The sequence below is a fragment of the Piliocolobus tephrosceles genome, chromosome 14 (assembly GCF_002776525.5).
Source record: "Piliocolobus tephrosceles isolate RC106 chromosome 14, ASM277652v3, whole genome shotgun sequence".
Classification (NCBI taxonomy): Eukaryota; Metazoa; Chordata; class Mammalia; order Primates; family Cercopithecidae; genus Piliocolobus; species Piliocolobus tephrosceles.
In genome coordinates, this window is record NC_045447.1 from 109,840,826 (window position 1) to 109,853,511 (window position 12,686).

A 12,686-nucleotide genomic window follows, 5' to 3' on the forward strand; every position below is an offset into this window, starting at 1 on the left:
CAGAACTCTCCCATCTTATCCACCTGCTGAAGGCTTGTCCCCCTGATACCGTTTGGCTGTGTCCCCACCCAAATCTCACCTTGAATTTTAATAACCCCCACGTGTCACGGGCGGGACAAGGTAGAGGTAATCGAATCATGGAGGTGGTTTCCCCGCACGCTGGTCTGGTGACAGTGAGTTTTCACGAGATTTTTTTTTTTTTTGACGGAGTATCTGTCACTCAGGCTGGAGTGCAGTGGCGCGATCTCGGCTCACTGCAACCTCTGCCTCAGCCTCCCGAGTAGCTGGGACTACAGGCGCGCGCCCTCACGCCCGGCGAATTTCTTTTTTTGTATTTTTAGTAAAGACGGGGTTTCACCATGTTGGTCAGGCTGGTCTCGAACTCCTGACCTCGTGATCTGCCTGCCTCAGCCTCCCAAAGGGCTGGGATTACAGGCGTGAGCCGATCTGATGGTTTTATACGGGGCTTCCCCCCCACCCCCTTCCTCTCTCTCCTGCCACCCTGTGAGGAAGGTGCCCTTCTTCCCCCTTCAGGTGAACGGCCTCCGTGATTGTAAGCTTCCTGAGGCCTCCCCAGCCATGCGGAACTGCGAGCCAGTTAAACTGCTTTCTAAATTAGGTATTTCTTCATAGCAGCATGAGAACGGACTGAAACAGCCACCGTGTGGAGTAGGGGAAGCTGAGGGAGTTCGGAGGTCCCGGCAGGGTGAAGGTGTGACGGGGTCCTGGGGCAGTGGGAGTGCTGCCTGAGGGAATGGTGGGCAGGTCCTTGAGGCTCCATGGTGAGCATGAAGCTGAGAGAGGGAGGTGTCAATTCCGGAGTCAGGCGTGACATGGAAGGAACCTGGGGCTTTGCCAGGCATGGGTGAAGGAAGGCCACTTAGGTACTGGCAGTGGGAAGAGGGGGCAGTGAGTGGTGGACGGAGAGGAAGAGAAAGCTGAACACTGGAGCACAATGAGAGTGCTGGGAGGCAAGCACACGGGGCTGGGGGATTCTCATATGGTGCATTCTGGCATTTATATTTTGAAAAATAATTGTTTTGTTCCTATTAATGCTTTTATAATAGTTTTAGGAAAGAAGGAAAAATATGAATTAGCTATTATGAGGCTTCTTTTGAAGTTTCAGTTCAGAAACATGTCCCACTTTACAAAAAAATTAAGAAAATCCAAAAGTATGGAGGTCACTAATTGGTATTTTAGCCTGACAAGACAACTCACGAGTTTCCTTAGAGACGTATTAGAAATTCAGAGCTGCATGCATTTTTCCCCCTGCCAGATAAACTGAAACAATATAAAGTGAGTTTTAGTTATTTCTTTCAATGAGACTGTGAGGCCTATTTAGCTAACAAAAAAGATACCTGTAGAAAGAAGCATTCTTGATTCTTATCTACAAAACACAGCAGTAAAAAACCAAGAGTATCAGATGAGTATTATCTCTGTCCATGACAGGTATATTGGTATGATTAAGACTGGTCTTAATGGAAACTCAGGCAATAAATATAACCATCATAGTTTAACCTGCAGCAAAGCAAACAAAATACATTAAGTATAATAGAAAAACAATGCAGGCAAAGGCAGGCAGATTGCTTGAGCCCAGAAGTTTGAGACCAGCCTGGGCAACGTGTCGAAACCGTCTCTACAAAAAAATGCAAAAATTAGCCAGGCAGGGTGGTGCATGTCTGTGATCCCAGCTACTTGGGAGGCTGAGGTGGGAGGATCCCTTGAGCCTGGGAGGTCCAGGCTGCAGTGAGCTATGATCGCGCCACTGCACTCCAGCCTAGGTGACAGAGTGAGACCCTGTCTTACAAAAAAAGAAAAACAATGCTATGTGTGAATTTTTTCCCAATCTTTTAATAAGGAAAATGTTTTTTCAAAATAATGGCCTGTATGGAGTGTCAATGTAAAAACCATATTAATTTCAAATTTATAAGTAAAATACAGTCAGCGATCTCACATATGTCATATGTCAAAATTTGGCATATAACACACATTTTGGACAGGTGTTGCTTTTGGTCATACTTTTTTTCCATTTTTAAAATTGTGGTAAAATACATATAAAATTTAGCATTTTAATGACTTTTAAGTGCATACTTCAGTGTCATTAAATTCACATTGCTGTGCAACCATCACGACCATCCATCTTCAGACCACTTTTCATCCTGTAAAATACAAACTCTATACCCACTAATGACTCCCTTCTCCCCTCCCTCCAGTGCCTGGCAACCACCATTCTACTTTGTCTCTAAGAATCTGACCAATCTAGGTACTTCATAGAAGTGGAATGACACAGTATTTGTCCTTCTGTGTCCGGTTTATTTCTCTTTGCACACCATCCTCAAGATTCATCTATGTTGTAGCATGTGTCTGAATCTCCTTTCAAGGCTGAATAATATTCCCATGTGTGTGTATAATATTTTGCTTATTCATTGATAGGCACTTGGAATGCTTTCTTCACGTTTTAGCTATTGTGAATGCCACTGTGAACACAGATGTTCAGGTATGTGTGGACATTTTGATACGAATGTAACAACACAAAGCACCCGGTGTGCTCCATCATGAGCTCAGCTGCATGTGGACATGGAGGGCGCTGGAAGTCGTGGTGGGGCAACTGAAGCACCTCTCTGGAAATACTGCGTCCCAGAGAGAGAGAAGGTCAGGCAGGTGAGTCCTGCCCAGGGACAAACCTCAGTCAGTCACTGGCACATCAGAATTCCTGTGAAAGTGCAAAAACAAAAAGGGTGCCTGTGCTGAGCCCTAGACTCCTTGATTTAGAGTCTCTTGACGAGGATCCTGGACATCTGCATGCTTAAAACCTCTCTGGAGGTGCTGACTTGCTACCTTGGGGCTGGGAACCACAGAGCCTGGGACTTGGGAAGGAAGGGCGAATCTGTCTTTCCTCCTAGGGGCAGAGAGTAACTACCAGATGCACTGTTTTCCTAGCGAAACCCTGCAAGACCCTACGAGGCAAAACAGCCCTCCTGGGGTGGCCCTTCAGCCAAGCAAAAGTGAGATGTTCTTCCCTCCTGCAACAAACACCAAGCGGAGCCAGCCGTACACGCCACAGTGCACAGGGGCCATCACCCACAGCGAAGTGGCTTATGAACCATCCCAGTAAGGCTTCCCAGAAGCACTGGGCAGAAAGAAGATGGTTTGCAGTCTCTGGTGCAGGTGAAACCAGAAACAAGTCTGCACTGAGCCTAGACGGTGATGGGCACTCTTGCTCTCTGAAGGTGCGGGCCTGTCACTGGGGCGGGCAGGTTCAGTGACATCCTTGTGAGGCCTGGATCCTAGACCCACTGTTAGCTGGATGTGTGACATAAAAATCCTTCACATGCCAAAAACACAAAAAACAAAAAACCGTTAAGGCAGGCAGTGATCCCCATTCCTTTGGATTTTATAGACCAGTAAGTGTCAAATAAAACTTCTGGGACCGACATGGCTGCCAACTTTTATGTAGGGACAATGAAAAAGACTAAAAGCTATGATCTACCATCATTTCATAAAAGAGCGTTATTTTGATACCATAGAGGAAGGATAACTTCAGAATTTAAAAAGTGTACACACTGAACTTTAATTAGAAAATAACCGTGTATTTCCTGTGGCGTTCTCATTTTCTGTGGACGAATGAAAAGTTCATCATCATCTCTGCAAACTAAGGCTTCTTTGCCTTGAATACTTAGGGGCAGCTGTACCATTTGCAGATGTTGTTTATTTCCTTGAAGAGGTGTTTTCAGGGCTTTAAGGGGACACTGCTCTAAAGAAGAGCACACCTGGCCGATCAGTCCCTTGAGAAGACTTTGGTTTTTGATTTTTTGTTCACTTCTGAGCAATGACTCCACATCCTGGGTACACAGAAGCCTCTCTCCTCAACTCGGTAGCAGTGCTCTCTAGCACAGCCAGTTCCTGGCTCAGGCCGTTTTCTGGATGGATGTGTCCTCTCGCAGCCCTGTGAACTGACTGAAGGACAGCTGTAGCGGTGCATCTGAACCTGCAGCGGAGGCAGTTCAGGTCCTGCCTACAGCATGCACGCGAGATAGCAGGGGCTTTCCACCATGATTTTTCACTGACATGATTATCTTTCATTCACCTGTAGCTCTGCCTTATCTGTACAGCTCAAGCCCCTAGCACAGAACACAGGGGCTGAGTAAAGGCTTCTAAATACATATGAATTCAACAATGAGCGCATTCATTTTGTTGTAAACCATATAAATTACACTCAAAATGTAATAGTTGCTAACAAAATAAAAAGTTGATTCATTTCTTCATACTTAACTTCAAAAATACTATACAAACCTTCATTTACATTGATTAAATCACAATAGATACATAAAAAGTTGAGGCACTGGTGTCTGTGGCTAATGGTAGTAATCACAGCTCACACAGCAAAGTGAGTAACATTAACCTTTTAACTTTGAGCTGTTGCAAAATTATCATTTTAATATCATATATACCATATATTCAGTACTAGTTATGACTTTTTTCTAAAATAGTAATAGAACATGATATCCAGGGAAAAAGAAAATACTTAATAACTTTCTCAAGTGCTAGTAAAAAAGAAACACATTGGTGTACACCTGATTTGAGGGGCAGACATGATTCAGCCTATGAGCCATCAGGAGAGCAAAGCAAAGCTTTTTTAAACTGGAAGGACACTCACGCTGTTTTGGTTCACACCCTTCATCTTTCATACTGGGAAACAATGCTCACCAGGGCAAGTGTCACATCATTACGTAATATAGTAAGAAAGATGTCCCAGATCTCCTACTAACAAACCTAGAATCTCTTCTAATTCGTAACAGAGGTTTATACTATAAATACAATCATATTCTTGAAAGATCAAATCAAATATCAAGAAAAACAGATCCATGATAATACTTCAGACTTTAAAAAATCCTAAAGCAATAATTTAATAAAAATATGTCAACAACTGTGTTCAAGATAATAGAATCAGTGTGGAATCCAGTGCCGTAAACAGTGATGGCAGCAGTTCACTGGTGCAGTCATTCATCCATATACTTATGTAGTGCTCTGTGTATCGGTTGTGTTTTTATCTGTACTACTTGAGTTAAATGTCTTCCATAAAAATTTCTCATTTGATTTCCAAAGAGGAGTTGCTGGCTCTTCTCTCCTTTTGGAGGGTGCTGCTAGAGGTGCTTTTTCACACAGAGTCTCTATTACTGCCAAGTCTGTGAGTTTGTTAAGACTCTCATCATTCTGCTCATTCAAAATGTCCCAGAAATCTTTTGGTCTCTGTTTTGCTTTTTCCACGGGCCCTGAAAGAACTTTCTTTGGCAGCTGCGTGGGACTGCTCCCGTGACTTCTAAAAAGGTCGTCAAGAATAGAGGTATCACCAAGTAAGTTTATCACAGAAGAGTTTTCCAGCACTGGATTTTCTATCTTTTTGTTTTCCAATTTCAGAAGGGGTTCTTTTCTTGAAATGCCCATTCTTGTGAGGTCCTGTTTGTCTTTCATGGTATTTTCTAACCTTCTCTCATGTGTTTCAGACTCACTGTTCTGAGAACGGGATGTCACAGTATCTTTGGATGCTTGGCTGGTTTTCCCACTGTCAATCTCTTGAGTAGAACTAACAGGTGATTTCTTAGTTTCTGCATCATTAGAATACACCTCTTCTCTACAGGAACTATGATTTTGAAACTTAATTGATTTTCTTTTATATGGTTTTAGGCTGCAAACTTGAGAAATTTTGTTGGTAGAATCTTTAAATGACAAAGTTTCAGAATCTGACAGCCTTGCTTTTATAAGAGAGTCTCTTTTTTCAGATTTCTTCCTGGTGCACTCTCCTTTCTCAAAGGAAGAATTGTTGAATTCTGATGCAGAATCCACAAAAAATTCTTTTACCTCTGGATATTGAGAAGCATAAAAGTCTCTTAGCATTTTCTGTCGTTCTTCTGATGTGGCATTGGTTATATGTTTAGCAAATTCATTTACAGAAGACGAGTTAAAATAAGAGGCCATTTCTTCAAATTGTTTTCTAAAGATTAAATGAACAAAACTAGTGGTTATTTTCATTACATTTTATTTTGAAATAACTCATCCCCAGTAACAGGAAATGCAGAGGCCAAGGAAGGTAATCTTGTTCCTTTAGCATGTCTGCTGAATTCCATAATGAAATGCATTGTATCCTAGTAGAATGAGGCCTCTTCCCTGATGCTACTGAGAAAAGTATTTGAGCTCACAAAATCACCACTTTGTAAGTTATTTTGATTTATGCTATTATATTAGGTATTTCCTGGGAATTATGGAGGCCCAGCATGCTACTCCTCCAGTGAGCCAATGATTTATGACTGACATGAGGATCATGATTTACAGAATCTGTACTTGAAAATCTATATTGTATCCAAGTCCCATGAAATAAAGTTGTCAAAGAAGAATCTTAATGAAAAGAGCAAATTCTGAAAAATTAAGACAGACATTTGTTTTTTTCGCTTCCCTCTCCTTTTCCCCTTCTTCTACAAATACAATATAGAAATCGCATAAGACTTTTTGATGAGCCCAAAGGAAAGTTCTAAACTGATAAACCCAGATTATTTTTTCCCAAGCTGGTATGGACACCTAAGCTAAGAAGTGAGATGCTATTAGAAGAAGTGTGTTGTATTCTTAGTGTAAGATACTAATGAAAGCGGTTGTATACATATATGAGGAAATGGGCCTTCAAGAACCTTGGTAAGACAGAGGCAGAAAGACTTAGGGACCTGGGCAATGAGCCCTGCTCCCTTCCCTAAATGAGGGTGCTGTGGACTGAACTGTGCCCCTCCCCCAAATCCTGCTGAAGCCCCCAACCCAGGACATAACAGTATTTGGAGTTAGTGCCTTTAGGAGGTAATAAGGTTAAATGAGGTCACAAGGGTGGGGCCCTGATCCAACAGGATTAGTGTCCTTCGAGGAGATGCCAGAGAACCCACAGTTTCTTTCTCTTCTGCCTCTTCCTCTCTGCCATGTGAGGACACTGGGAGATGGTGGCCACCTGCCAGCCAGGAAGAGGGCCCTCACCAGAAACTGAATCAGCTAACTTCTTATTGTTGGCCATCCAGCCTCCAGAACTGTGGAAATGAATTTCTGTTGTTTAAGCCACCCAGTCTATAGTATTTTGTTATTACAATCCAAGCAGACTAAGACAGTGGGTATTGCTTTGCTGATGATGAGTTTGGGCCAAGAGACAGAACAGCTCAATGTTCATAAATACTCCTTTGAACAAAAGTCATAGATGGTGAGTGGAGCAGCCCATGGTTAAAAGTCCTAAAGTTTCAGAAATTGTATTTTATACCACAGTTCCTTAAAACATTCCTTTATTCACTCAACAAATATTTATAGAGTCTGTTACGTGCTAAGCACTATAGCAGGAACTATGTAACAGCAAATAAGACTCTGGTTTCTATCTTCAAGGAGTTTCCAGTTTACTTGGGGTAGACGAATGCATGAAAATCAAACTAGACTAGAGTGATAAACCCATAATGTAAATTTACCATGAGGTAAATATGGGGCACCACTGGCATTCATAGAAAGGGAACCTGGGTCAGTGACTGGCGGTAGGCAAGGTGGGTAGATAAGCTGGTCAGGTAATGATGAGTGAGAAGTCTCCCGGGGGAGAGGGCACATGTCCAGTCTCAGGTCCAAGATGACCTGGTTCAAAGAGTGGCAGGAGAAACTGCAAGGAAGAGGCTAAAAATCACAGGGGGTCTGTAGGCCAAGTTCAGAAGTTTGAATTTTATCTTATGCACAACAGAGAATCCTTAGCATAAAAAAAAATTACTTTTAATGTATGTAATTAGGAGCTTCAATGCCACTTTTATTTTTGCCATGCAGACCAGGTTATATAGTTTGTGTTTCCTTTGCTGTTAGTGGTAGACCATAAAGCACACTCACAACTTTCGTTTGTGGCTTCAGATGGGCCCATGGCTTCTAGTCCTCACTACACTATCTTGTTAACTTCCCCAAATCCGGATACTATACATGCTTTATCAACAGCCACTTTCATCTCCAACAGAATATTTAATAACACACATACATGACTCCAAATTTCTGTCCTGGAAATTGCCAATGTTCTTGTTGGAAAGTAACAAGCATATTTTTAAGAGGTTCCAGTTTTCACTTCACATGAAATAGTGAGATATTATTCTGTTTATTAATCATCTTCAAATCCATTTTCATGGCCCTTCTAATAAATATTTGTGCTTGTAAAGATTAAGTAATTGGCAAGGTTACAAGCTGATGTCTTTTATTTATCTAAGGCTTGGTGGTGTCTCAGCAACTGCCAGAGTAACTTCACCTCTGCTGTGCTGAAACCGCGACCTCACCAGCGACCCTGTGAGCTGTCGCCTCTGGGAGGAGAGCTGCTTCTTACCTCATTTTATCTGAGTAGTCTGCAAGTACACTGTGCCACATAGTTGTTGCTTACAGGATAAGCTATAATTATCATTCATTTTATTTTTGCCTTCTAACTGGCTTTCCTAATTCTGGGCCTTCAGAATTTTCTCTAAGAATGTAAGGAACTGCAGGGTACAACCAGGTGGCATACACCGGCCACTTTGTGAAGAAAAATTAGTTAACTAGAGTAGACTTCCATAACCCATTTAGTGAAAGGGGGAAAAAAGAAACCAAAGATATGTCTCTTTCAGCAAGTGTATCAAAAGCAGTTCTGTATCACGGATACAATTCAAAATCCTCCCTTTCTGGAGGAAGGGAGGTGGAACACAGCTAAACTCATCTTCTGTCTGCCTAAGCTTCTGGAAGGAGAGGTAGGGCTGAACATTCAGATGATCACGTGACCGCAGTGGCGGAAGGTGCAGTCTAGATTCTATTGACTAGGACAGTTAATGGAAAAGAGGGTGGTAAAATGTACATGGTTGGACGGTTTTAATTCTACACCCCTAATTGGTAACCAAAGCCAATAAGGCACGTAGTGATTGAAACACTTGAACATGCCACTAGAACTCAGCGAAGCTGACGAGTCTGTCACTGCCCTGCCCACAGCTCAAGATGCGTATGCAGCATGCTGTGTGGCATCGTGTCCATTCCAAAAGCAAACTCCCCACATAGCAGGTGCTGTATCAGTCACTTTCACAATGCTGATTACAACGTTTGATCTGGTGCTGGAGCTGAAGGATTTCATCAGGCCGGACAGATCAATTGCTGGAGAGAAAGGCAAAATAAAAATAGCACCACGGTGCATGCCTGACTGGAAAAACATGGTTAATGTTACCACCAAGTGCCAGGTTGTGAAGGCTGCTTTCTTGCTCATCTATCATGCTGTGTGCAAACCCAGCTGTAACCCGATGCAGCAGATAAGCAAAAGACTCAGTGCCCTCCTCTCAGCCGTCAAGCCAGGAGGCACCACAACCTCCGTCGAACTCAACCCAGCAGTGACTTCGACGAAGCCGCAGCATGACTAGCTGGCAAGGGCCCTGACATCAAGGTAACACGATTACTCTTTCAACCTGGTGCCAACCCTAACCTTGGGGTCACTGACTGTGCCTTCATAAGTTAGATGACTAGCTAGCAAGGGCCCTGACATCAAGGTGACACAATCACTCTTTCAACCTGGTGCCAACCCTAACCTTGGGGTCACTGACTGAGCCTTCATAAGTCAGTGTAAGCTCATCGCAACCTTTTCTGAAATGACCTCATATGGCACAATGTGAAGTTTCACTGAGGAAGGATTCAATCATGCCTCACTGCTCCCTGGTGCAGGTTGTGACATAATGAAATTCATGAGCATTGAAGGACGACTCACTGAGAAACATGAGGAAGAACTCTTTCCATTTCTTAGTCTTCTGACTCAGAGGGCACAACGAATTAGCACCTGCGTTCCCTACTCTCTGTAAGGTTGCAAATGCATGGAAAAGAAAGCTAGATACTTCCTTCAGAGACTGCCAGTCAACAAAGGAGCCCCTCTGAACTTACTCATCATGATGCTGACGAGGCAGTTTCCAAACCACCTCTTGAGAAGGCACTGATGAGCAAAGAAGATGAAGAAGGACTATAAGCAGCATACAATATATCGAGGGAAGAGATGAAAGTTGCAGCTACGTTGAAGCCCGGAACAGAACAAACCAGTGTCCTAACATGGCTCCTGGAGGCAATCGAGAACAGAGAACGCATGCAAACTTGGGGGGGAAAAGGTATATGGTCAGCCCCCTGGCAAATTATTTGCCCAAAGTGAAAAGGCACACTCCGCAAAAATCCTTGTTGCTGGTCTGTCTGTGGGGAGGTACGCTGTGTGGCAGTGTGGGAGGTGTTCACCTTTCTGTGCAACCACAGACAGCTGAGAGCCATACTCCAACAAGCCACGCCAGCACTCCAAAGAGCCAGAGGACAAGCTCTTCCCTGGGCAGCTGAGGAACTAGCTGCCTGGGAGTCGCCAAACCCCTGCAGGAAGTATTTTGAATCCACAGAGCCAGAGACATTTCCCACTGCCCCCAGAAGCCAGCAGGGCCAGTCCGACCACGCCTCCCATCCCTGTTCACTGCCGTCATCCATCACCACTGGCCTCTCTCATCTCCTCCTACTGTACATCTTGATTGAATCCAATCCCTCACCCTTCCAAGCCATCCCTCGGTGTCCCCGGAACCAACAGTCCCCCGAGTCTTCTACGTCTATGCTGAATGGTCCTGCGCTCTGATGACACTGCCTCTTCCCATGCAGCCCTTGCAAGGCAAGGCTCTTGCATCTCATGGCTCTCCAACCTCAGGGTTAGTGCTTCTAGACACTGCTGATTCCAGACCATTCTTTTCTTAGAAAACTCCCTCCCCTCTTTAACATTTATGCCATCCAGCTAAACTGTTCTCCTTAATCTTAAGTGACCCCTTCGTTACTTCCTGCTAGCAGCTAAACTCTCAAGATTCTGGATTAATCTTGCTTCCCACCCCATCTCCTGCCATCATTCTTGATAACATCAATATCCAGGTGGATGTCCCACCCAATCAATACCTGGCCCACCACTTTCTTTAGCTCACCTCCAAACTCATCTCAACTCCATGTTAGCCCCCTACTCCCAAGTTTACAAATTGCCATTGTCATTACCATCAACAGCTCAACCTCCAGTCCCTGACTTAGTCATCTCAGGCTCCAGCTCCGCTGCTTGATGATCGCCCACCACAGCAATGCTGGGGGATATGCTGGTAACCTCAAGTCCTCAAATTCACGGACTCCTGTGCTTTTGCATGATCCATCAGCCTCCCTTGTCCAGCTTAGGTTTAACTTTATAATCACTCCTTTACAAACCTTCTACAGCTTCCTTGCTTCTCTCTCCCTCCATTCTAACCTCTGGGCAGACCCAGCCATCTCTCTACTTGTGTCTGCAACAGAGCAACTGAAGCTTGCTGAATAAAATATGCAAACTGGACAGATGATTTTCCTGAAATTATTCTCAAATGGGAACTTAACGCCATCCAGAAATTCTAGTCCCATTAAGCCTACTTTCCTACTTCATCAATGATTTGTTTCCTAACTTCTCTCTCCCTAAATCTTTCTTTTTCTGAACTTAGGGCTTCAGTTCTCAATTCACGGAGAAAATGTCACATCTGTGCCTGTGTTTGTCCCTTCTCTTTCAACGCCTCTCAAAGGCCAGACCATGGCCTGTGGTTTGGGTACCGCCCTCCACTGCTTCCAGGCCCTCCCTCTTTCTGTTTTCACCTCTCTGACACGATCTCTTTTTTTCCTACAAGTCTTTTCCCTCAACACACAACGGGTTCTGCTATCTCAACTCTAAGACCCACAATGCCCTCCGGCTGCTGCTACTTTTTACATTCAAACTAATAGCTCCGGCCGCCTCCCACCAGCAGGCACCTGCCCACTGCTTCCATCTAAACTTACAGCGCTGGCCACCTCCCACCAGGGCTTGCCCACCGCTTCCATCCAAACTTACAGCACCTGCCACCTCCCACCAGGGCCTGCGCACTGCTTCCCAGGCTGCTCCTGCCAAGGTGCCTGCTGAGTGCTCTGCTACTACCTCCAGTGCGCAGTTTCCCACTTCATCTGCTTCTGGTTCTCAGCAGTATTTGATAAAGTTAAGAACTCCTTCCTTTTAAGACCCTCTCACTACTCCTGGACTTCAGGACCTGACACTGTGCCTCTTACACCTCCTCCAGGAGGAGCTGCTGCCTCCAGTCTGTGTCCTGGGCTTCTCTCCTCCTCTCTGTGCTCTGTTCCTAGGCTGCTCACATAGTCTCACAGTTCTGAAGACCATTTATAAACTCTATGCTGATGACTCCCAAATTTAAACCTTTGATCCCCAAACCAGAAGTAGCTCATACATACATTGCCTATTGAACCTTTCCACTGAATGTCACATTTCACATGAGCAAAAGGGAACTCTTGATTTTTTTCCTCTCTGAACTTGTTTCTCTCTGGTTTTCCCCATTCAGTACCTCCACTCTGTTGCTCAAGACAGAAAGAAGTCATCCTGTTCTCTCTCTTTCCCGAACCAGTCCATCACCAAATTGAATTCATCCACTTGGCTCTATCCTCATGGCAACCACTCTGGTGCAAACCCCCATCACTGAGTTCCTTCTCATCTACCCTTGTTCATTCTGCCCTCTTCCATAGGGAAGCTGGAACCATCTTCCAAAAAGATACATCAGATCGTGCCATTCTTCAACAGTTTTCCACTGCACTTGGAACAAAATCCAAAGTCTTTCTGTTGCCTCCAAGGGTTGGCATGCTCCAGC

At 44.2% G+C, this 12,686-nt stretch overlaps 1 protein-coding gene across 5 annotated transcripts in view; it reads right to left on the reverse strand.

The window, feature by feature from the left end:
• Positions 1-1,835: 1,835 nt before the first annotated feature.
• Positions 1,836-12,686, reverse strand: part of ERCC6L2 (ERCC excision repair 6 like 2) — a 136,877-nt gene continuing 126,026 nt past the window's right edge. For 3 of the 5 annotated variants that reach the window (XM_023185239.3, XM_023185240.2, XM_023185241.2), the window contains exon 19: positions 4,262-5,992. In XM_023185239.3, the coding sequence (XP_023041007.1) occupies positions 5,017-5,992 (976 nt within the window). In that variant the 3' untranslated portion in view covers positions 4,262-5,016. Of the gene's footprint in view, positions 5,993-7,290; positions 9,151-12,686 lie in introns of those variants that run through there. The other 2 variants (XM_023185238.3, XM_023185242.3) reach the window with 2 other exon arrangements.